The sequence below is a fragment of the Neofelis nebulosa genome, chromosome 5 (genome assembly GCF_028018385.1).
Source record: "Neofelis nebulosa isolate mNeoNeb1 chromosome 5, mNeoNeb1.pri, whole genome shotgun sequence".
Lineage (NCBI taxonomy): Eukaryota > Metazoa > Chordata > Mammalia > Carnivora > Felidae > Neofelis > Neofelis nebulosa.
The window spans coordinates 91461520-91488104 of record NC_080786.1 but is presented as its reverse complement, the minus strand read 5'-3'; the positions used below and the strand labels follow the sequence as shown (position 1 = coordinate 91488104).

Below are 26585 nucleotides of genomic sequence, written 5' to 3'. Positions count from 1 at the left end.
TACACTGAGTCAGAAAATTATTTTAATAGTTACAAAACATTTTTTTTTTTTTTTTTTACAGAATCAGTATAAAATAGCAGTTGATTTTTCCATAATTATCAGAATTATTTGTACTTAAGGTCTTGGCTAAGTGGGGCTGAAATCAACAAAAGGTCTTGGACTGTTGGCTCAGAAATCATCCTAGGAAGCCCACCTTGTTGATATCTGTCATGCTTAGCTCTTATGAGATGTCCCGGTCCTTTTATAAAAAAGTATCTTTTTATTCATTCTTTGGAGGCTTAAAGTGAATTCGGCAGCGTTCATTAAACACCTAAAATATTTAAACAGAAACAAAGGTCATTGAGCCATCTTGTATAAATCAAGCCTGGAACTAAATTAAATTTAGCATGGTTCAGGAGGACAAAACCATTTTTATCCCAGGTCAACAGATTTAGGGAACAGAGAAGTTTCCTCAGCAGTTCAAACTAACTTATAGGTGCTAAAAATACAGAAGGTTTTGAAGTCCATTTATAAGACAATTTTAACTTTTAAATAAAATTCCTATTATTCAAGGAAAAAATCATCACAAGCTAGCTTATTGAGTAATAGTAACTAGCAAACATTTTCATTCCATATTCTGGACATATTTTGTGCAGTTAAACAAAAATATCTAAAAATAAGTTTATGATAAAGCTTTTTTCCTTTTTATAATGTAGATTTTATTTAGATATCTGCTGTGATTTTCTAAGAGTACCAGATTCTTCTCACAAGTAGGTATACTTAAAGGGAAATCAATCTTTTGCTAAACTATGTAAATTTATAAAATGTTTGATCTATTTAACTCGCTTTTTTAAAAACTTTTTTTAACATTTATTTACTTTTGAATGACAGAGAGAGACAGAGCATGAGCAGGGGAGGGGCAGAGAGAGAGGGAGACACAGAATTTGAAGCAGGCTCCAGGCTCTGAGCTGTCAGCACAGAGCTCGATGTGAGGCTCAAACTCACGAATCGCGAGATCATGACCTAGGCTGAAGTCGGCCGCTTAACCGACTGAGCCACCCAGGCGGCCCTATTTAACTTTCTTTCTAAAAACCTAAACAAATTATGTATCATAAATGTTAAGAGAACATTCTATACTCAGTGCCTGTCAATATGGGGCTGTGTTAAATAAAAATTTTAGTACAGCCATTCAATGGAATATAATGCAAATATAAAAAAGAATAAGGAAGCTCTGTATGTTCTGATTTGAAAAGATCTCCAAGATATATTAAGGAAAAAAAAAAAGTATGGACAGTAACACCTCTATATAACAAACAGGAAAATGTGTGTGTGTGTATATACATACATAAATTTAGAATTGTGCAAATATCTAAAAGTAAATATCATCCTTTTAGAAGGAAAGGAAAGGAGGTGGCTGAAAGGGAGGAATGAGAGGTAGAATTTTTACCATATATCCTTTAATATTTAAAAATATTTAATCATGTCTAAAAATTTTAAGTGCCCAAATAAAAAATTATAAAAATCTAAAAGCATTTCTTCTTAGAATTTACCTTCATACTTCAATGACATAAGGAACAAATCATTTTTTTTTAATTTTTTAACGTTTATTTATTTTTGAGACAGAGAGAGACAGAGCATGAACGGGGGAGGGTCAGAGAGAGGGAGACACAGAATCTGAAACAGGCTCCAGGCTCTGAGCTGTCAGCACAGAGCCCAACGCGGGGCTCGAACTCACGGACCGCAAGATCATGACCTGAGCCAAAGTCGGCCTCTTAACCGACTGAGCCACCCAGGCGCTCCAAGGAACAAATCATTTTTAAGGTTAACACACACACACACACCAACCTATATTGGCCACTGTGGACTACCATAAAAATAAAATAAAAGTCTACATAGGGAGATTTCATGGTACTGGTATTATTCAATCTCTTAAGCTGGGTGGAAGATACAAGAGTGTTCATTTTATTAATATTCCTTACATTCTACATGTTATATCCTCTTTGATATGTGTTAACTCACAAATAAAAGAAAAAAATGCAGAAATTAAATATACTCTCTCTGGCCCTTTCGTCTTACAGTTCATCTCTTGTCAGTTACCAGTCCTGACATTTCCCTCAAGTTCTCAATGCTCAAACCAGGCGAGGCTTTAGATTGGTGGCCTTGGGACAATGTTTGGGACATGTATGACTTGGCCAAGCTTCTCCAAATCTTTTTCCTAAATGCCTTCATAACTTTTGCTGGCTTACTGCACCACAGCTTACATTTTCTTTTTTTAAAATCTAGTAGACAACTTGGGTTTTTGTAGACTGGATGGAGTATATTTTCTTTAAAACTAGTATCAAATCTAAAAATGCTTCACTCTTCCCACTACATTTGACATATACCAACCTCTCCACTGGGTTTTTCAAATCAGATATTCATTGTACCCCTCCCCTATCCCATCCCAAGAATAAATATTATCTCTCTGTAGAACATAAATGGACAAATATCGCCAAAATCTTTCAAGTAGCAAACACCTTCTCATGTTAGTAGAAAGAGCAGGAATAGGAAATCTTGTCAAAGAGGACAAAATAAAGAAAAGTGATATAGCAAAGAAAATCAATTTGTATTTTGCAATTTATTCACAGCTCTATAAGTTGGTACATTCTAGTTTGGGTTCAGTTAACGTCTCTGTGTTTAATCTCATTCCATTGCTTAATTCCAAAGGATAAAACAGAATTTTCAGCTCATTCTTTCAGATTTCATAGATTTTTCCCTTTGGAAATCTTTGAAATTTTAGAGAAGGGTATATAGATACACCATTTCATACAACAAAAGTCAGCATTTTGTGATTTTTTGATCCTCGAATCCTGGTTCTCCAATCTAATTCCTATTCAGAACTGTGCAGGCAGCAATAAGGAACATGTGAACCTAGCAGCCATAAAAAGCTCTATTATCAGGTATCAGTAAAGTTATGTACAAATAAGTTTCACGATCAGGTATGTCAGAAAGCAAGTCACTGTGAAGGGTAGCTAATGATATAAAAATTTATGCAAACCAATGGGCCTCAAAAAGGCTGGTTTTAACAAATAAGGCCATTGAAGGTTCTGAGTTAACTAGTAATAACCCTAAATAACAAATATGCCCATTATTAGTATTAGGAAACATACAAAATGTCTCCAATTCTGTTACCATGACATGTCATAAAAACTAGCATACGACTATAAAGTTGATTTTTATACGGTGGCTATATTTGGATGCCAACTGCACCCTTCTCAAAGTTAAAACTTTCAGCTGCTTATAAATGAAGGATGTCTATTCTTCTTGAGAGCCCTAAGGGACTCCTTACCCCCCTCCCTTGGTTTCCCTTTGTTAGTTCAGTTTCCCTCATAGTTCGCTCCAAGACAGCATTATTTAATACCTTCCAGCTCCTGTCATTTACAACTTCTTCAACATTCAATTCTGACTGCATCCATTTCAACTGTTAAAAAGAAAAAAAAAGTTGGAGTTATGAAAATTCAAATTGAAGAACTAAAACCAAATTCTATTTATAGTTTCCTAATAAAAGCAGCTACTGCTCCTCCATTCTTCATTAGTGGTATCACCTGGGCTAGATCTTGGACACAGCCCATTCTTCTGGTATCTAATCTGCTATTAAATCTTGTTAAGTCGTGGTTCTCAAGCATATTATAATCACCTTGAGAGCTTTATTTTTAAGTTTATTTATTTATTTTGAGAGAGAGAGAGAGAGAGAGAGAGAGAGAGAGAGAGAGAAAGTTCGAGCAGGGAAGGGACAGAGAGAGAATCCCAAGCAGACTCCATGCTGTCAGCACAGAGCTGAATGTGGAGCTCAAACTCACAAATCGTGAGATCATGACCTGAGTGGAAATCAAGAGTTGGGCGCTTAACAGACTGAGCCACCCAGGTGCCCCTCACCTTGAGAGCTCCAAAAAAAAAAAAAATCAAATGTCCAGGTAGTTCACAACAGGAACACAAATGGCCAATAAACATTTTTTAAATATAGAATGTTAGTAATGTATGAAAAATGCAAATCAAGCCATAATATGACAAAAATTTTTAAAAATGAGTACCTCTGATAAAACCTACTACTAGTGAGAGTATGGGAAAAGATACACTCATACACATTTTTAGTAGGAGTATATATTGTTGCAACCTCTATGGAGGGCAATTTGGTAAGATTTATAAAAACATAAATTCACATGTCCTTGAACTCAATAATTCTAGTTCTAGTTATTGATCCTATAATACAGATTTATAAAGACAGCACAGAGGAATAAAAAGAAGGAGGTGGCAACCTGATTTGGATAAAGAAAAAAGAATCAAGAAGAAAAACAGAGAAAGAAGGGGAATATCTAAGGCCCAAATGATCTAGAAAGGCCTGAGTTTTCCACACCTTGAGCATGCAGCCAGAGGTCTGATACTAATGCTACAGTCTTTCTAATTTCCCTGATAACTGCCAACCTAATTACTCTATCAGAAAAGTAGCCAATTCCATTGCCAGGCCCAGATGGGGGGGGGGGGGGGGGTGGCGGAGGAATCATACTCCTAGTCACTTCTAGTGGGAGAAACTTGAAAGAAGCTTGCTAGTTCCAGGAAGAAGGCTTGAAACTATTCAGGAAAAGTAGGACAAAAAGCACGAACTACAGATTGAAGCAGCCAAGAGGTTAAAACCAGGATGATTTCCTCAGGCCAAAGTTAAGACTCAAGCCAGGAGATTTGGGAACAAAATACCAGAGAGCCAGACAAGATCTAGGCAACCATGAGTCAGGGACCCAAGCCAATGAATCTGACCAGTTAGGAGCAGAGTTCAGGCAGGATGTTTAAGCAATGTGCATGTAACACTAGTAAGATAGGAACTTAGTACTGATCCAATGGCTCCTTGTAAAGTCCTCTGCTAGACTCAGAACTGGTGTCAGAGTATAGTCAGGTACATAGGACTCAAACTAGAATGAGAGGAAGGACTGCATTTCTGACAACCAGTCTTGTTCTGTAAAGTAGTAACGAGCCTGAAGAAGCCCATCTGCTGACATCAAAGCAACCTCAGATTTTAATCAGCTACATGGACCAGAAATTATTGAAGGTTCACTGTTCTGTCAAAGCCTGGACTGAGTGCCAAAGAAGTAAACTCAATCAAAAAACAGGGTCACGACATGCCACTAGGACAGTCTTCATAACTGCTCACAAATATTTACGGGCAGGTCACGGAGTAATGGGTTTAGACTTCTCTTACATACTTGCAGAGTGAAGATTAAGGAACAATAATCACATACTACAGGGAGGCAGATTTTCACAATATATAAGAAAATCTCTGAATAATTACAACTTCCAAAAAGAGAATGCCACTGCTACAGAGGATTTGCATACTTCTCCTCCCCTACCCCCGTAAGTAGTGATTAAACAAAAAGTAGAAACCAATGGTTCCAAGATATTGTAAGGAGGATTAATGTAAAAAAATATGGGGTCCCAGAGTCTCAAAAAGGAAAGGAAAACAACTACTAAGTACATTAGGTAATATGCTGGCTCTTACACACATGATATCATTTAATCCTCATCTCTAAAAATAAAGAAATCTCAACTACATTTTACAAACCAAAAATCAGATTATTTCAGAGCAATTAATTTACAAGTTTACAGCCACCAAGTGGTAGAAGAGATTCATTTCATTAGGGCCACCTGCCTTTATAACCCATGTTTTCTCTATTCTTGAATGCTTCAGATATTACAACCAACTTCTAATACAATTTCAGTGCCACCAACAAAATGCTCCCTGAGAGATGGTTGTTTTGAGGCTCTAGGTCTTAAACACGTAAACTTCCTTTCAAAGGAAGTTTGAATAGGTGACAATAGGTGACAGCAGTTACACAGTTGCAGCAAGGAATGTGCTTTTTCTGAGTTAAGGACTCAGGGAAAGAACTGGGGACTTTTAGACTGGCATCTCTGCATATGAATAAAGTATGTTCTCTACAGTAGTCAGAATTTGACTATCAGTCACAGTTTAATGTAAAAGCACTGAATCCAGAGTCAGAAGACATGGGTTAAAGTCCCAGCTCTACCACTTACTAGCTGGGGATATCAGTTAGTACCTGAGTTGTAGTTCTCTCATTCAAAAAAATGAAGAGGTAGACCTGGAACATCTCTAAAAGTTCTCTTTCTGATTCCATAATCTTCATGAAAATGAAGAAAGCTTGAAAATTAAAAAAAATTCAAGCTTTCTTATTTGGTTAAGTACTATTCACAGTCACCCTCTAGTCCTACACAGTATCTGACTAGAAAGCTACCTTTTGTAACTTGCTGACTGGTTTCTAAAACTACTCCCTGCAATGGTCACCCTGGTGATTTTCTCTGGGCCCTAGAGGCTGAAGGGCAGAGATGAGGGTGGATCAATTACGTAACAAATCACTCCCAAGGACTCAGTGGTTCTGAACTTTGTTCTCCACTAACAGGAGTAATTGTAGTGTTTGTCTGATGTAATCTGCAAATAGTGAGTTTTCAGTTTCTGATATAATAGCCCTGCCCTGTAGTTTTCTTTGTCAAAACCTTCAAGAGTCTGTTGAAATACAAAATCCAAAATAACTAGATTTTAACCAGCTTTATAGAAATTATCTACAAGCCTTCATAAACCATGACTAAGATGACCATTACAGCATTAAGTTCACTGTCTGAGGACCCCACCACTGCCAGATGAATGAGCAGATGTGGAATACAGGACTGAAGCAGTCGTCATGAACAAAGAGAGCCATGAAGACGGTGGTTGAATCCAGTAAGACATGGTGCAGCCCTGGGATGACTGAGCAAGTGCACACACTCACCTGCGGGCAGCTACAAGAATATAGGCTTGAGAGTGATGGTAAGTCCCCTTTTCAAAGCTTGGCTACATCTACTAAACAAAGGGCAGACCTCATGACTGTTCAGTAATGAAAAACACAATTTTGTCCCATACTGGATTTTCAGTCACCCAGTCAGCAAGTCACCTACTGTGCTACCTTGAAATACAGACATGATTTTGATAATAGCTCAGTGGTCATATAGGAAAAAGCGCTTCTTCTTAGGAAATCACCAACGTACGTAAGGAGCAAAGGAACATTGTACCCAACATTCTCGCCAAATGATTCAGTAAATAAAAATGCCTATGTGAGGTAGAAAGGGGAGGAAACAGGAAAGGAGGGAAGGAGGAGGCAGAAGGAGGGGAGGGTGGAGAGAATGTATCGCAAAGCAGGTGGGGCAAAATGCAAACAATAGGTGAATATAGGTAAAGGGTATAAGTGAGTTCCCCGTACTATTGCAACTTTACCATAAGTTTGAAATTATATCAAAATAAAAAGTCACTCTTTAAGCAGCTCCGCACAAAAGAAGACAGCAATGAGTTCCACTTAATAAAATATGGCACACATTTCAAATGTTTTCTTGACATGTCACCATTAAGGGCTATAAAGGAACAGTCCTGTTCCATTTCTTATACTCTGAGGTGCACACCCTATCTGCATTACAGCTGACTTTGAGGAAAAAAGGCTTCCTCTGACATATCACTCAGTGGACACTTGCTGTTTTCTTAAAAGTGAAAACTGCAAGGCTGGGAAATGAAGTGGAAACAAAAAAGTGTCCAAAAAGAACCGGAGATCCGTAGTAACTTCTTTGTGTAGGGAAATAAATTATAATGTGGTTCTAGTGTACCTGGTTGTATTCAAATAATACTATACTTTTATAGCTAAAGAGAGTAATATTCTGAAAATATTTGTATTGCATTTCAGCAAATTTCTACAGACGAAACCAGAAGTAAATATTCTCAAAATGTAAATACGTTAAAAAAGTTTATTCTTTTTTTTTTTTTTTACGTGTATTTATTATTGAGAGACAGAGCGAGACAGAGCATGAACATGGGAGGGGCAGAGAGAGGAGGAGACACAGAATTTGAAGCAGGCTTCAGGCTCTGAGCCGTCAGCACAGAGCCCGACATGGGGCCCGAACCCACCAACCACAAGATCATGACCTGAGCCAAAGTTGGACGCCCAACCGACTGAGCCACCCAGGTGCCCCTAAAAAAGTTTATTCTTAAGTCAAGCCTTTAAACATAGATACAGATATGATTTCCCTAGATTTTCTGATGTGGTGTTGGTCTGTGTTAATCCTTTTATATATAAGGATATCCTTTGTTATATTTAACAGTATACTATATAAAAAAATGGAAAGAAAATATGATTACATGTTTCTTTAAGCTAAAGCTACTACACTGCATATATTCATGAAATGCAAATTAACATACCAACTAATTTCTAAATGTAATAAAATTAAGCCCACTAAAAATGAAGTATTAATCTGGTCCCTTTTTTTTTTTTTTTTTAATGTTTATTTATTTTTGAGAGACAGAGACAGGATGCGAGTGGGTTAGGGGCAGAGAGAGAGGGAGACACAGAATCCAAAGCAAGCTCCAGGCTCCAAGCTGTCAGCACAGAGCCTGACGTGGGGCTCGAACTCATGAGCTGTGAGATCATGACCTGAGCTGAAGTCGGACACTCAACAGACTGAGCCACCCAGGCGTCCCTGGTCCTTTTTTTTTTTTTTAAAGTAATGACCATTTCTTTTTCTTTTTATAACATTTATTTGTTTTTGAGAGAGAGACCGAGACAGAGTGTGAGTAGGGGAGGGGCAGAGAGAGGGACACACAGAGTATGATGTAGGCTCCAGGTTCTGAGCTGTCAGTACAGAGTCTGCTTCAGATCCTGTCACTCTCTCTCTCTCTGCCCCTCCCTTGCTTATGCTTTCTCTCTCTCAACAAATAAATAAGGTGTTAAAAAATTGTCTTTATTTTGAAAGCTAAATTTATTTTGACAGCTATTTTGAAAATCTTTTGCTCAGAAATTTAAAGCTTATTCAACTTACCTTTGTCTGTTCTTTCCTAAGTTGCTTTAATAACGTTAAATCATCCAAATTCTTTTCTCTCTCTTCTCGGAGGTGTTTTACTACTGCTGAGGTCTGAGCTATACAATTTTTTATGACTCTGTCCCTGCTGGCATGAGCTTCCATCAACTAAAGGAACAAAGGAACAATAGAGAAAAATCATACCAATTTTTTACATTGTAGTGGTTTTTAAAAAATCCTTATTTTTAGGCTACAGAAATATAATAGTTCTAAAACAATTTTTAAAAACTGAATCTATGGAAGAGAAGATTGTGCTGAACCAGTTAAATCACCAAAAAACAGATCAAAGGCAACACCTCTCATGGTGTAAAGTATGAGGTCGGTTGTCTTCCTCCTTCCATATACTTCTGGGATTTCCCACTCCTCTTCCTGCATTCCCCACACAGGACTTTTCATTTCAGTCCCTTCTCCCTACATTCCTGTCCCCAGTATTCCATCCCTTGTGTTCTACCCTCTACCCACCCTCACACACCTTCGGGGCCACTGCTGCTATTCTTCCTCCTTTTTTTTTGTCCTTTCATTGGTTTTTTCAGCCTTGTGTTGTCACTAAGTGCAAGAAATTGTGAAGTAAGTGATGTAGAGAAGGAATTCGTTACACTAAAGAAAAACAAAGAATGTTTACCTATGCAAGACAGAGCCCTTTTCAAGACTTTAAAGTATTAATACGGGAAAATTGTATATGAAGTACAGATTATTGGCTCCATCAACTGTGTGTGCCAACTGAAAGGACATCTGGCAGGGCAATTCTTTACTAAGTTTCATCTTTATATAACAAATCCAATACAACAATTTGCATTTATTTTCTTCCTTCATTTACGAAGTTTGATGATCATTATTCGAACACACTCCCATGATCATAGCCAAATTCTGATGACGCCCCATAAACCTGGGGGAGAGTAAAAGCAAAGTACTAAAATAATATGTAATCGCCATTATAGTATACGTGCTGCTGAAGCAAGCACTATGCAATCGCCATTATAATTAGTGGAACACAAACAAAGGTGGTTCACTTCCAACTAAAATTTAGGTGTTAACTTCCTCCATCTAATTAATCATGTTATATCATTCCTTCTTCCCTCTGAAGAGAATATGTTAATGCTATGCTAATGAGTTATACTAGGAATAACCTATTATACATATTTGTATATAAAACACAGGACTAAACCATCCTATAAGCATTCTTCCTAAGTTATTTGAAATATATCTCTTAAATGATCATCTCAGGACCCTGCAGTTAAGAACTACTGATCTAATATGCACCAGGAAAAAAACCTTTGCATTTCTAGAGTGCGACAATACTAAAAGTGCATTGATTATAAATCATACCTATGTGAAGAGAAGAAAATCAAACTAAGAGGCATTAACCCCACCTATACTAAATTACTCTAATATGCTAATTTTTTTCATTGTAAGGTTTAGGATTCACAAGGACAGTCCAAGGCCTATATTTCATTGGCTAATACGCTGCTTCTGTTACTTGTTTCCTCCTTCAGATATAATTCCAGAAAATGAAAGGAGCCATTGAGGGTAGGGAAATTCCCAAAACAGAAGAAATGAACCATCCTAACTTAGAGTTAAGAAGCTCTCCCTGTATGAGACTGGCTAAATAATTAACATTTCCAGGCTTCAGTTTCCTCTTTTGCAAAATTATGGATTATGAGTAAATAATCGCTAATATCCTTTCTACCTCTAAAATCTAAGGATAACATAACTCAATACACTGCTCAGATGTCAGATGTTATTTAATCACTTTAATATTTTGTCTAAATAATTGGTGGAATAGCATTAGCAACAAGTAGGAGTCTGTCACAGTATTTTCACTTTTTCTATCTGAATTTTAAAATCAAATTCCAATTGTGTACATTTTATTAAAATGTTCAATATTTTCCTTTCAGCCTCTCCCACCACACAGGTGCCTTCCTTGGTTAGGCTCTCCTCCACTGTTCCCCTCATTAACTTGGCCCCTTTCCTGCAGATACACTTCTTACTGAAGACCACCCTCCTACCTTCACCTGCATACTTTTCCTTCAGATTAGCCCCACTGTGAACTCACTCCCCTATGGACAGAAAGTATTGAGCAAATCATCTTTTATTCTGTACTATCAATTATTTTAGTCTAGCTTTCATGATCAACCTTCAAGAAAATTCAGAATTAAGAGCCATATGCAAGAGGAATATGCATAGACTTCTTTCTGTACACATGTCAAAGAAATGAGGACGCTTGATAACTAGCAGCTCCTTTGGTTAGAGGAGAAAATCCCTGAGTAATAACCATATCATAACCATACTTCCTTTGATTTGGGGTATGCAATTTCAGAATGAAGGCATTTAGGATGGGGCAAGAGAGTGATTCAAAGCTAGTCTAACAGGGGTCTATCTAGGACTTCCCAGTTTTATTATACTTTACCAAAACTCTAAGAACTTCTTTTAGTCAAATTTTCACCTACTATCTTTTTCTTTTTCAACGTTTATTTATTTTTTTGAGAGAGAGAGAGAGAGAGATAGAGCACAAGCAGGTGAGGGGCAGAGAAAGAGGGAGACACAGAATCCAAAGCAGACTCGAGGAACCCACGAGCTGTGAGATCCTGACCTGAGCCGAAGTCAGCCGCTTAACCCACTGAGCCACTCAGGCGCCCCTCACCTGCTATCTTTTAACCATTATTTAAAAACAATCCTTTTTGCCTTTAAGGGAAACAATGCTAACACTTTTCGTGATCATAGTTTTTGGGTGTTTTCTTTCCTGAACAAAGGTTGATTCTAAATTAACTCTACACTAAATTCTAATTTCCGAAACATCATTTGTCAGAACCCTGACACTGACCCTTGGTTTAACCATCATTTAAAAACAAAACACAGGGGGCTCCTGGGTAGCTCAGTTGGTTAAGCGGCCAACTTTGGCTCAGGTCATCATCTGACAGTTCCTGCGTTCAAGCCCCACATCGGGCTCTGTGCTGACAGCTCAGAGCCTGGAGTCTGCTTTGGATTCTGTTTCCCTCTCTCTCTCTGCCCCTTCCCCACTCATGCTCTGTCCCTCTGTCTCTCAAAACAAATAAATGTTAAAAAAAATTTTTTTTTTAAACACAACATAGGATGCCTGGGTGACTCAGTACGGTTAAGTGGCCGACTTCGGCTCAGGTCATGATCTCACAGTTCGTGGGTTTGAGCCCTGCGTAGGGCTCTGTGCTAATAGCTCAGAGCCTGGAGCCTGTTTTGTGTTCTGTGTCTCCCTCTTTCTCTGCCCCTCCCTTGCTTATGTGTGTTCTCTCTCTCTCTCAAAAATAAATAAACTATTAAAAATTTACAAAAATAATAAAAAAATAAAATAAAACAAAAGTTAGTAAGTTTTTGTCTTGGCCCTTTGTGTTTTTTAAATCTTTCTCCAGAATTTCTGACAAAAAGATGCAAGGGGAAGCATATCATTTAAACATATATTCCAAAGATTCATTATATTAAAGAGACATCCTTAAAAATTACCCTAAATCAATCACTGTGACACTAGTAATTGTTTTGCACTTGTAAAACACTGTTCCAAATTCAGACTTTTTAATGTTCAGCATTGATTTTCACATTTATCTTGAGAATAAACAATAAATAATGTACAGCTAGAAAAAAATCATAGATTCAAGGGATACCCTTTAATAAGGGGATCTCACTGAAATTATTTTCATTAAGAGTATTCTTCTAAGATTTGGAATTTCTACAATTAGTACTTCATAATAACTTTGTTGATCATCTGCTATGAAGGAGGATTATTATTAGAGAGTGCAAACATTTCTTCATCAGCTATAGAAGGGAAGCATCAGGGGCTAAAAGAAGTCAAAGTAACCTTAAGCAATTTGGATGTTTCACAGAGCTCCACTCCTAACTGAGATAATATCTAAGGGAACTCAGTGGTACTTATTAGCATAGGCACTCTGCCGCAGGCCTGATCCCTGGCACAAAATTACTAGATAAACAATCCTTCCTCTAATGTTCATGTTGTTGGATCCCTTTAGGATACAGACAGAGAAAAACCGAAACACAAACACGAGAATATCCAAAACAGAAAGGTCTCAAATATCCAAAACAAAAGGTTCCAATATGCAAGATTATCTTGGTGCAACAAAGGGATAATAATAACAACAATAATAATAGAAACAGCAAGCATTTATATATAAAACATTTAGTACAGTTAGCACTTTATATTACCTCAGTTAATCCTCTAACAACCCCATGAACTAGGTACTATTATGTTATTATTTTACAAATACAGAAGCTGAGGCAAAAAGTTATGTGACATGTTCAAGGCTACCAGCTAGGAAGAAGCAGAGGTAGGACTTAATCTACATCTGGAATCTATGTTGCTAATCCCTACACTATAAATCTTTAGGTTAAAAAAAGATTATAAATGAAAACAAGTGAGATTCTTTTCTAGAGATTATATGGGTAGTGAGGGGGGCATCACTAAAGTGATCATAAATTTCTAGTTCTTCAGACAGAGCTACCCAAAGAAACTAAGTGAACAACCTCAAAATAAAATAGGGCTTGGACTCATGCTCCCTACTTCCAATACTGGATTCTACTCATTAAAGTTCACAGATTTGCAATTTCTCAAGCCACAAGAATCACCTAACCACTCAATAAAACAACACACTTTCATATAAAAGCAGGACAAAAACATCAGCAATTATTAATGCTTTGAATTTAATTGATATGAATAAAACTGACTTTTTTTTTCATAACTGAGAAATAGAATTTTAGGTTTTAAGTAATATCTTCTTTATAAGAATCCAAATAGTAATCTTGTGGGAGATCATAGAAAAGCAAATGCCATTTGAACATTAGCTTCCAAGTTAATGAAAAGATGTAAGTAAATTATAAAAAAAAATACTTGGCCACATTACTATTTCCTTTTGTTTTTAGAAATTATAAAGCGACACAAAAGAACTCTTTAAGAGTCTATGAAAAAATATATATTTGAGAACCCAAAGCCTCATACGAGGACAAGATCTGTGGCTTCTCTCCCAACTACCAAATGCTTCTATTCCCCTCCCTGATGATTGAGGGAAGAAAAAAGATACAGAAAGTATAAAAGGTTTTAATTCATTGTATCAGGTGTCTGGCTTCTTAGGACTGACTCATTCAAAACCCTTGCTCTTGTTTCCCTGTTTTACTTGACTGTTTCACTTCCTCCTTCGTTCCCTGGTGCATAAAGTTTCTAAAGTTAAAGGCTGCCCATGAAGGGGCCAAAAAATGCTCTCATTCATTAGAACCATCTCTCCACAGACTTGTGCATAAGATCACACGTTTTCCTTAGTTTGTAGCAACCAGATCAAAACTTATACACACCCTCAGACGTAGGCAAGAAAACATGAAGATGTCATACTTTCATCCAGTTTAATTACATGTTAATTGGTTTCTTATTTTGCCTGCAAAGAAAGGCATAAAGGAAGCACAAAAGACTCAAAAGATACACTTACAGACTCATAAAGTTGTTTACAGGTTTGGCTTGCATCAATTTTCCCTGCAAAGGAAGCTGTTGGAACCGTAGTGTTTAATTCATGTACTATTCTGTCATCAATCGTCCTCATCACCTTGAGTAATTCCTATATATATTTAAAATAAAAGAATAATAACCTGAATTGAAAGTTAAGTGTTAAAAAAGAAACATTTAAACAAACAAAAAAAATCCATAAAGCTCTTGGATATTTTACAATCCTGTAAATTAGGAGTAGAGAAACCATGCTAAATTTAGTGCAACCACAGGAAAATCTTTATTATGAGAATAATAGGTTATGTAATCGTAATTCTAAGAATGGGCACCAACCCTGTTTTCTTGGCTCAAATGTGACCATCTCAAGGGTCATGACTGCTTTAATTCATTTTTAAACCCCACCTGGTGGCACATGCTTAGCAAACAGTGTATGCTCTTTCCATCCAAGCATACAGCCAACAAAAGTTTCTACTAAACGCAATTACCTCAAATTGTCCCAAACAATCCAGCATAATTGCTTGCTCTATTGCCTCTATGTCTATCATTCTAAAATGTGGTACTAGATGGAAAAATCCTGTACAGCTATATAAGAAATACTCAGTAGTGGTTCACTTAGAAATTAACCTATGACCTTTTAGGCTTTTTGCTTTTTTTAGCTTTTTACTATGATTGTTTTATTATTTCTGTAACAAAAATACAGGAGAAGTACAGGAGAAAGCATGCTTCTATAGAAGGAATCAAGTCTCTTCATGGCTTTCTTATTCATAGAACAAAACAGAAATTAGTTTTACCTTTTCTTAGTGACCCTACTCACATTTCCCACGGATCTCTTCCTCCTGAAAAGGCTCCAACTCTCAAAAAACCAACCAAAAGAAAAATAATACTGAAAGGGCAGGGGACTTAAAAAGACTCTGGTGAGAATACCTACATAGGACAGTCCCTTCTCTCTACATTTTGATTAGGGTACTTCTTTTCACTTGTCACTAGAGAAAGGCTGGACATCAGGTACGCTCTGTCTCCAGAAAACACAAACTGTTTCCAGCACTATACTCTTCTCTTTCTTTTTTAATTGTTTCTTAAATTCTCTTCCCCGCCCCCCAGCCCAGCAAAACATGATGGCTGAAAAATCATCAGGGAAATAGAAGTATATAATGCTAGAAATATATATATTAAAAACACCCAACAAGTTAACATTCAATATTAAAGTGTATTAAAAGCAACTTTGTTTGATTCTCGGCCTCCTTCAACATACCAGCCTATCTTTCCTATGCCAAACTGAAATCCATGACTGAAACCAACTTCATTTCTTTCTTCATCCATTTGTTAAAATAAAAACTTCTATTATGATTAAAGTATTACAAGTCATTTTAGAAAAACTAGCAAAAAAGTTTAAAAAAATAAAAGTCATCCACAGTTAACTATTATTAATGTTATAAGATGTTTATAGTTTTTTCCGTACACATCTATGAATATTTTTATCAACTGGAGGTCCTCTGTGACACTTTAAAGTCCTGCTTTTATGACATTATACCATAAGCATTTTGCCCTTGTTACTCAAAGTGCCTTGAAGATATTTTTAATCGTGGCATAAATATCCTGTGGAAGTGTCACAGTCTGTAAGACTACTTCCCCAATAATGAACATTTAGATGTTTCCAATTATAATAACCATTTAAGCCATTCAGTCTAAGTCTGCAGTGTAGATTCTGTTCCTATCAGTCTATTAATCTTCAATCAGTATTTTAATAGCCTTTTCTAGATCTCAATCTAGAAGTTAAATAGCTTGTAGAAGGCTCATAATTTAGAGTAGTAACACACAGGCAAATGTCAGGTTTAAAACCAGCTTCATTATCTTATCCCCTCTTCCAGTATCTTTCTATTTTTGTCAATAGTACTATTATTCTCTATAAGTTGGAATTCTTAAGGGATAATATCAACATATTCACTAAGCAACCACCACTTTGAGTGTTTTGTGTACAATGGAGGATATATGTGTGAATGGCAAATTCCAAACAAAAGGCAGAAGCACCATTTAGTGTCAAAAAGTACATAATTAGCAGAAGCAGTAGACAGGAACCTTCCTTTCCAACTTCAGCACACCTATAACTTGACTATTCAAAAAGAAAGAAAGAAAGAAAGAAAGAAAGAAAGAAAGAAAGAAAGAAAGAAAGAAAGCAAGCTCTTTTAAAAAATCTCTCTTTTCTCCTATCTATATCAAAATGATCTTCTGAGGCCAAGATTTAAGTTATACCTTTTGGATAAAACTCTTTCCTTGTCTGAGAGTCCTCAGCAATCTTTCTTCTTTAAACATATGAAGCATTCAGAACCCAGCACAGTTCATTTATTAACTCACTCTTCATTCAAAAAATATTTAGTAATGTCTAGTGTGTGTCAGGCACCATTCTAAACACTATTCTAAACATTCTAAAGGTTCTGACCCTCAAAGAGCAAAATTCTCATAGGGAGAGACAGGTAATAAGCAAGTGCCTCAACAAACAAGATAATTTCAGTATTGAACAACACTGTGAAAAAGAAAACAAACTGAGGTAATGGGATGAAGAATGACAGTGGGGCTGAGGGGCTAACACTTTGGATAAGGAGATCCAGAAAGGCCTCTCTGAGGATACAGCATTTGAACTGAGAACTGAATGACATGAATAAGCCAACTAAACGAACATGTGGGGGAATAAGTCAAAAATGATGAGGCAAGAACAAACTTTGGGGTATATGAAGAACTAAAAGAAGACAAGTGGGCTGGGAGTGAATAAGGGGAAAAGTGGTATTAAGTGAGGTCAGAGGAGACCAGAAAATGAAGGACAACAGAGACCATGGAAACAATTAAGGACTCTGTTCTAAAGGCAACAGGATTTAAGGCAAGGGAATGGTATAACATGATTAATTTTTTTAAAAGATAACTTCGCCTGTAGATGAAGAATGGATTATAGAGAAGAGAATGGAAACAGGGTGACTCTTTAGCAGACTACTATGGTAGTCTAGGCAAGAGATAGATAGTTTGATTGAGAGGTAGCAATAGAATTAGGAAGAAGCTGGATTCAGGATATATTTTGAAAATAGAGCAGATAGGCTAAACTGATGAACTGGTGGTGAGGAATGAGAAAACAAGATGACTGTTCGGTTTGAGGCCTGAACAAACTAAATCCATGGTAGTGCCGTTAACTGATGTTGGGGAGAGACTGAGGGAAGAAAAGATTTGGAAGGAATGAGATCAAAGTTCTATTACGACTCAAAGGACATTTGATAATACTTAGGGTTATTGTTAATTGTATGTGATATTGGTAGTGTGTTTAAATTATCATCTATTAGAAATAGAGACTGAAATACTTACAAAAAAAGATATGGTATCTGGGATGTGCTGCAAAATAATCTAATTAGGATGGGGTGAGTGGCAGAATATAAATAAAAGAGTGGCCATGAATTGATTGTTGAAGTTAAGGGTTGGGTATATAGGGATCCATGGTACTAACTCTCCTTTTGAATAGGACTGCATTTTTGCACACAAAAAAGGTTTGATTCTTTTTTTTTAAGGTTCTGCTCTGGACATGTTAAGTTTCAGATGCTTCTTAAATATCTGCATAGACAAGCTGGATAGAAAGTTGAAAATACCAGTCTGACACTGAACAAGGCTAGAGTTATATTAACAAGTTGATGTTATTAAAAGTCATGAGACGAGAAGAGATCACTGAAGGAGACTGTTGGGAATGAAGGGGGTCAAGAAAGAACTCTCGCATTTAAAGTACAGGAGAAAAACTAATATCACAGAAGTCAGAAGAAAGGTTTCAGGGGGGGAATGGTCACCTGTGTTAAATGTTCCTAGAAGTCAAGAAAAATGTGAACAGAAATTAACTTTCAGATTTAGCAAGATGGAAATCCTGGGTGATCTTAACAAGTCATCTGAATAGAATGTTTAATGGACTAAAGTTAATGTGGCTTCTGTACAAAGTAAGAGAAAACATAGTATAAACTGAGGCCCACCACTATAGGTCAGATTGTAGGATTTTAGTCTTTTTCCTGAGAATGGAAAACCAATGAAGTGTTTAGGTATGGTGGGGTTACGTGATCAAATCTGTATTCTGAAATGACTGCTTAGGTTAAAGTATTAAAATGTGGAAAATGAATTAGATAGGAACAGGAGTAGATGCAAAGGATCAGTTAGGAGATTGACACAGCAATCCAGGTAAAAGATACATAGCTTGACATTCCCTGGAATTTTTATTTACTGTGAACTTTAACCAGTTTTGAGTTTTATCACTAGCTATATAGCCAAATTCCTCTCCATTAAAACAGTTAAGTTTTATAAAGCAATGGGAATTTATCTGCATTAACTAGGTAATGAATCAGTCAATTTCACAGTCTTACCAATGGAACCTACAACTGTGGATTTTCAAATACATCAATCATCTGTGCTAGAGAATCATCAACATATGATCTAAAACTTGACTTTTAATAGGGTAGACACTAGTTATATGAGGTTATTTTAATTAAAATTAAATAATTTAAAATTTAGTACCTCAGTTGCACTAGCCACATTTCAAGTGCTCAAGAGCCACATGTTGCTAGTGGATGGTACAAATTTCCACCATTACAAAGAGTTCTACTGGATAGTACTGAATTCGAGAAAATATAATGACAATTTCTAAACTGATAAAAAGAACTATAAGCTATTCTTAAATATCACAAAAAAGATACTAAAAAAAACTAAAAGGGCAAGGGGGGTAAGATTCAGAAAGGAATTTCTTCCAAACTTACAAAGGGAGAAGGAAAAGAAATATAAAACACCTCACTAGGCACACATTTCTTTACAGTGCAAAAAAAGGCCAGAGTTCTTAAGGGAACTCCAAAAGGGTCTGGAGAAAAGCTTGGTTGGCCCTCATAGACTGAGAGCAAATGAAGGTCAACACAGACACCCAAGTGCTCCCAATAAATCATGTGTATTATTCATAAGGAATTACAGACTAATATCTGATGCCTGACTCCAGTGGCATCCTCCCTCATTCCCTCCCTTTCTCTCTCACAAATTCACTAAGAAAATATATAGAAGACATCCCTGGGCAGACATCATACACAATAAAACACAAGTCCACAGAGATAATACAGAAATACACACAGTTCAGTGGCTCTCTCAAGACTAGACCTGGAACCCTAATTAACTTCTAAATGTCAAAGCATTAGAAAAGGTAACTCTCCAAATTTTGTAATGTCTCCAGCTTCTCCAATCTTTAATCCTCCTCAAAACAAGAAGAGATTCTGATATATCATGAATCTCTAATTTTAGGCTGGCCATTTAAAATTATTCACTTATCTTAGAATTGCATTTTATGTCTTATCTGTAATTGTGCGGTGAAAATCTCATCCTCTCACAGGCCAATTTTGGTATTTAAGGAGTGCCCAGGTTTAGTAGGGAGGGGTAGAGAAAACTTTCTATTGCCCCTATAATTATACTACACTCTATTCCTAAGGTTGATCCTCAGGTAAATTCCTTTAATTATTTTGGGCAGGGTATATGGGGAGTGGTAAAAGGTCGATTACATGACAGTAAAATAAAAATATACTCCAAAGAATGATCTGGAATTTATTAACCTTTCCCTCCTCACCCTCTGCCTGAAGGTACCAAGAAGTAGATTCCATTCACATGCTGCTCTTTTCAGATTCTGCTCCTCAAACCACATTTTTATAGCAATGCTCACACTATGCTCCCCGCCCCCCCCCCACCACCACCACGCTAGAAACAGACTTGCCCTCTTGGCACCCAGCACCTCCAGGCCCAGAGAGCAGCTGGACATGTTACAAAAGGAATCATCATGGATGCTAGAAAACAGTCTATTTTGTCCGAACCTAATTAGCAAAATCAATGCTGTATAAATGAATAAATATTCCCAACAGAAATACAAAAACTTAAACATTCTGGGAAAAAATACTTAGTTTATTTTGTTCAGCTGATATATGAACTGGGTCAGAGATAGGGTCAGGAAGAAGGGATTTCAGGGTGGCAACCAGTGGAAAAAAATCAGAAATGATAAAGAGCTTGATGCATTCAGGGAAAAGTAGGCCTCTGTGGCTGGACAGAAGAGTTCAAATGTATGCTGGAGGTGGCAGTGGTTGGGGAGAGAGAAACATGAATAAGAGAGGGTAGAGATATAACTAGGGAGAAGACATTGCGACTGGGTTTTAAAAGGTCTTGTATGTCATGTTAAGTAGTTTAGACCTGGTCACAGATGCCTGAAATTAGATGCACGGTTCAGATTCTAAAACTTAGAAGACAACAGTATAAAGTCATGGAGATTAGATTGAAGGGGGATATACTGGAGAAAGAAATGACTAAAGATAAGGATGGACTGCAAAGCTAATTGCAGACATGATAGGGTGTGAACAAAGATTGTGGCAGTACTGATGAATGTTCCTAAAGCATCTCTTTGACCATTTCGCCCCCTGTTCAAAAATGACTCCCAAATCTCACACTTGGCATTCAAGCCCTTCCATAATCTGGTTCCTATCTTTTTCGTAATTCCTGTGTCCGTGTAAATCTGGAATTCCAGCAATAATGATTGGCTATTTCCCCCAGATACATAAAATTTTCTGTCTATATACTGTTCCTTCTACTTAGAATTCCCCTGGTTCTGCCTAAGGCCCAACTCAATTACCATCTCTTGATCTCTCTGACCTTTATAGCACTTTATTCATATTCTAAATATCTTCTACATGTTTTATATCCCTGCTTGCATTATGTTCCTTGTTTTATTTCTGTCCACTGAGTCTCCCCAAGTGTCTGGTACCTAACAGGTATCTGTTATACACTGAATTGTGTCTTCCACCACACCAAATTCATATGTTGAAGTCCTAATCCCCAGTGTCACTGAATTTGGAGACAGAGTCTATAGGGAGGTAAAGTTAAATGAGGTCATAAGCGTGGGGCCCTAATCCTATAGAACTCATATCCTTATACAAGGAAGAGACACCAGAGATCTCTCTCTTTGTGCACAAAGAGGCCATGTGAGAACACAGCAATGAGGCTGCAACGCAAGCCAGGAAGAGATGATGAATCAGAAAACAACCCTAACAGGACTTTGATCTTGGACTCTAAGTCTCCAGAACTGTGAAAAAATTAATTTCTGTTGTTTAAGCCACCCTGTCTGTGGAATTTGTTACGGGAGCCCTAGCAGACTAATATGACATCCAATAAATTCTTGCTAAATGAGTGTTCAAATGGAGTTCTAGACACTCAATTTTAAACATTCTTTTCTGGACTTTATTTCATTTTGGAAACAGTATTTTTCAGGAGGGTTAAGTCCAATTTTTATAATAGAAAAGTAAGAACTGCAAAAACTAAAAATACTTCAAAGACTCAAACTTTAAAACATGCACCTACATGGAAAAAATCAGGATAGCAGCAGTACCCTGTAAGAGGGGAGGAGGAGGGATGTATGGACTGGGATTGACTGGGAAGGGCATGAGAAACTTTTGGAGGTGACGGTATTATTCTCTATGTTGATGGAAGTTTGTACTACAGGTATATGTAAATATCAAAAGACTGGTATGCTTAACATCAGTGCATTTCACTGCATGTAAATTTTACAAAATGAAAGTGAACAAATATTGAATACTAGTTAATGATATGAACAGTGACACATTTAGGAGTGAAGAATATGGATGTTTGCAACTGCCACTGACATGCATCAAAAAAATAAAGAGGTGAACTGATGGATATATTGAGATGAGTATGTGATAGAGTGAATACAGCAAATCACTGATTATGGAATCTAGATGTACATAAGTATTCACTGTAAAATTCTTTCAACTTTTCTGTAGCATTTGAACATTTCCATAATAAAATTTTAAGGAAAAAGTACCTAAATCTTTATAATAAAAATACATGATTTCCTGTTTCTCTTCCACAGTACTCAGTGCAGTGCTTTTCACATTTAGGGTACTTCTATACAAAATATAATGGTTTCACAGCTTTAAAAAATATCTTTGATTAAGAATTTGTGAGTGTGCCAGCTAACCACAGCTTATAATTTTACCTAACTCATCTAAACCTAAATGTTATACTAAATTTTTACATTTTACATTACCTTCACTTATGTTCATGTGTGCCTATGAGGGTTGTGGCAAATGTTCTTATATTTATTTACAATGAAGTTAAGTGATATGCCAAGACCAGCTCTGGAAAATCAGATCTTCTGACTTTTAACCCAGGGTATTCCCCATTATAAACCACACATTTGGAAAAGCCCTAGAAAGACTATTTAAAAAGTTACCCCAGGTTTCACTAATGACATTCATTTTATGATCTTTTTATTTACATTATTTCTGTGAATGGAATGGTTCTACAAGAGAATTTAGCTTTTGTTCCCCTTACATCTTATCTGCCCTTCCAAAAGAAAAAAACAAAGGTGTTTTCTAAGCACTATTGGGTCTTTTAACAGATACCTTTGAAATTTAGTTTTAGACAGACACATAAACCAATGGAATAGAACAGAGAATTGGACCCACAAACGTCTGGCCAACTAGTCTTTGACAAAACAAGAAAGAGTATCCAATGGAAAAAATGACAGTCTCTTTAGAAAATGGTGCTGGAGGAACTGGACAGTAACATGCAGAAGAATGAAACTGGACAACTTTCTTACACCATACATAAAAATAATGAAAGACCTAAATGTGAGACAGGAAACCATAAAAACCCTAAAGGAGAAAACAGGCAACAACCTCTTTGACCTCAGCTGCAGCAACTTGTTCAACACGTCTCCAAAAGCAAGGGAAATAAAAGCAAAAATGAACTACTGGGACCTCATCAAGATAAAAAGCTCCTGCACTGCAAAGGAAACAATCAACAAAACTAGGCAAACAGACAGAATGGGAGAAGTTATTTGCAAATGACATATCGGATAAAGGGTTAGCATCCAAAATCTATAAAGAACTTAAATCAACACCTGAAAAACAATCCAGTGCACATTTCTTAATGTGCAGAAGACATGAATAGACACTTTTCCAAAGACATCCAGATGGCCAACACACACATCAAAACCACAAATCAAATCAAATGCAAATCAAACCCACATTGAGATCCACTTCACACCAGTCAGAGTGGCTAAAATTAACAACTCAGGGAGCACCTGGGTGGCTCAGTCAGTAAAGCATCTAACTTCAGCTCAGGTCATGATCTCATGGTTCATGAGTTCGAGCCCCGCGTCAGTTCAGAGCCTGGAGCCTGCTTCTGATTCTGTGTCTCCCTCTCTCTCTGCCCCTCCCCCACTCACACTTTGTCTCTCTCTCAAAAATAAATAAACATTAAAATTAACAACTCAAGAAACAGCAGATGTTGGTGAGGATATGGAGAAATGGGGAACCCTCTTGCACTGTTGGTAGGAATGCAAACTGCTGTAGCCACTCTGGAAAACAGTGTGGAATTAGAATTAGAATTAGAATTAGAATTAGAATTAGAATTAGAATTAGAATTAGAATTAGAATTATCCTATGACCCAGCAACAGCACTATTAGGAATTTATCCAAAGGATACAGCAGTGCTGATTCATAGGGCACATGTACCCCAATGTTTATGGCATCAACAATAGCCAAATTATGGAAAGAGCCCAAATGTCCATCAACTGATGAATGGATAAAGAAGATGTGGTTTATATATACAATGGAATACTACTTGGTAATGAGAAAGAATGGAATCCTGACATTTACAGCAATGTGGATGGAACGGGAGGGTATTATGCTAAGTGAAATAAGTCAGTCAGAGAAAGATATCATATGTTTTCACTCATATGTAGAATTCACTCATATGAGAAACTTAACAGAAGACCATGGGGGAAGGGAAGGGAAAAAAATAGTTTCAAACAGAGAGGGAGGCAAACCATAAGAGACTCTTAAATACAGAGAATAAACGGAGGGCTGATGGGGGTGGGGGAAGCAGGGAGAGGGGAAAATGGGTGATGGGCACTGAGGAGGGCACCTGTTGGGATGAACACTGGGTGTTGTATATAAGCGATGAATCATAGAAATCTAGTCCCGAAGCCAAGAGCACACTGTATACACTGTATATTTGCTAACTTAATAAATTATATTTAAAAAAAAGAAATTTAGTTTTAGAGATTCAAATAATTATAAAGATGGAAGCAGTTTTAAATGTCACTTAACAAAATCTTATTTTGCAGATTCAAAAATTAATTCCTAAGTGGTTAAGCAATTAGCTCAAGGTCCAAAAACTGTTAATGGCAGAAGCTGTATTAGAACCCAGAACATCTAACTCCCTAACCAGTGCTCATTCTAGTAAACCTAAGGCTATCATTGCTCAGTTATCTGAGCTCATTAATTCATAGTACTAATTAATGTGAAAGATCAAGGCCATAAACAGGCCTGTTAATCTTAAATATTCTATATGCTTCATAATCTAACGACCTTTTTCTATCTTATTTAAGATTTTTACAAGTATCAGTATTTGTCCAGCACTTTGATCACATTTGAAGTTGGCTGCTGTTGTGCTCATCTGTTATGAGGAGAAGCTGAAGTGGTGAAGAGGGCACGAAAAAAGTGGAAAGACCCCACATAAACTTCTTTGGCCAAATAATGTTTGTCAAATAATTCAGTCTGTTGAGGTTATCTTCAAGAATACCACTCCCTACAAAATGGCTCATAGAACAAAACTTCCTACAGATAGGTCAGTGATACGTGAAATTATTTTTCATTATCTTTAAAGATACATTTGTAAGGTCGTGATTTTTTAAGTTCAACTCTTTATCTAGACATCAGCACGTTTATACCTACATTAAAATAACTTTCATAGCAACTTAGTTAAAATCCGGACCCCTTTCTTTAATTCATGGGTCGGTATTAGTCCTAAAATACATTTTCCTTAAGTGTTTCATTTCATGTAATGGATAGGAAGGCAGAAGCACCACAGCAGGTACTAACATTAATCGCCCCTTCAAGAACCCCAAACGTTCTGCCCTATCAAAACAGTAAGACTTGTACCAAGTTTTTATTTTGTTTTATCAAGTAAATAAGTTCTCCTTCACGTTCTTCTCTCCTACGAGTGGTCAACTTAAAGCAGGAGGGGGATGGCAGAGACTAGGAACTGAGTTCAGGGGATGGCCTCAAAGGTTGTTACAATCTCTACCACCCGGCCCAAGCTTGGTTTTACCACCTCGGAACCACTCGAAGTTTCCTGGGACGGTTACTCAAGGCCTGGGCGTCGCAAGGAGAACCATGACCCCCACGGAGCTGCCTCGCTATGGCCAAGCCCGCGCCCCCATGACCTCCAATAGCTGGGAAAAGGAGCCTTGAACTGCCCGCTTCTTCCACAACTGATCCGCACTCCCTCCCAGGCCACAGCAGGGAATAGGATCCAGGGACAATTGGGGGGTAACACCTGCCACATGAGGAAAACCCCATCACCTGGAACTCGGCGAACTCCTCACAGTTCACACCGCCACTGGGCGCCGCCATATTGGACAAACGCGAGGCCCCCGCCGGGAGCCAATCACCACGGAGCAAAGGTGTCCGCGTCGCCGCCTAACAAAATTTATTCCGAAGAAAGCGAGAAACCTAAGGCAAGGTTTGTCTTTTCCCTGGTGCTCGTCTGCACCGAAACTTGTAGCCGTGGTATCCTTCTTTTTGTTCCCACCCCTTTAACACGGCCTCTGGAACTGGCCTAGAGGTATCGGAGAGTATCAGAACTTGTAGGGATAGTTTTACTCCAATCCCATTTTTTCCCCCTTGGTGGCACCAACCTGATCATTTGAAAAGGAAATCTAGAGTAGAAGTGAGGCTTTTCTTAACCCTCCCACTCCATTATTTACCTCTTGTCCCTTCAGCACAAAGGCCTTTGTTCGTTAAGAATTTGGGACTGCTAAGAGATGTTTCTTAAAAAGACATTACTGGGGGATCCTGGGCTGCTCAGTGGGTTAAGCATCCGATTTTGGCCCAGGTCATCTCAGGCCCCGCATCAGAGCCTCCCTCACTCTCTCTCAAAAATAAAGGTAAAAAACAAACAAAGAACATTACTGGTAGTGTGGGGGTAAGGGCTGTATAAAGCGTTCAGGTGTGGAAATGCTTGGTTTTATAAAAATAGGCAAATTGAAGAAATAGTAAGCATACATGTGAATTCCTCACGTAGACTGAGAAATACGCTCACAGTCACTAAGACAGGTCCATTGATCACTAGGAGCTTAATTTTAATTGCATGTTTTTGATAA

General features: G+C 37.3%; 1 protein-coding gene across 1 annotated transcript; it reads right to left on the bottom strand.

The window, feature by feature from the left end:
• On the bottom strand, positions 1-25905 carry MIX23 (mitochondrial matrix import factor 23). The gene is made up of 5 exons (XM_058731195.1): positions 25786-25905; positions 14355-14480; positions 8857-9003; positions 3380-3439; positions 1-310 (listed from the first exon to the last, which is right to left on the bottom strand). The coding sequence occupies exons 1-5, from the start codon at positions 25834-25836 to the stop codon at positions 260-262; spliced, it is 435 nt and encodes a 144-aa protein (XP_058587178.1). The 5' UTR covers positions 25837-25905; the 3' UTR covers positions 1-259.
• Between the last annotated feature and the right edge of the window lie 680 nt (positions 25906-26585).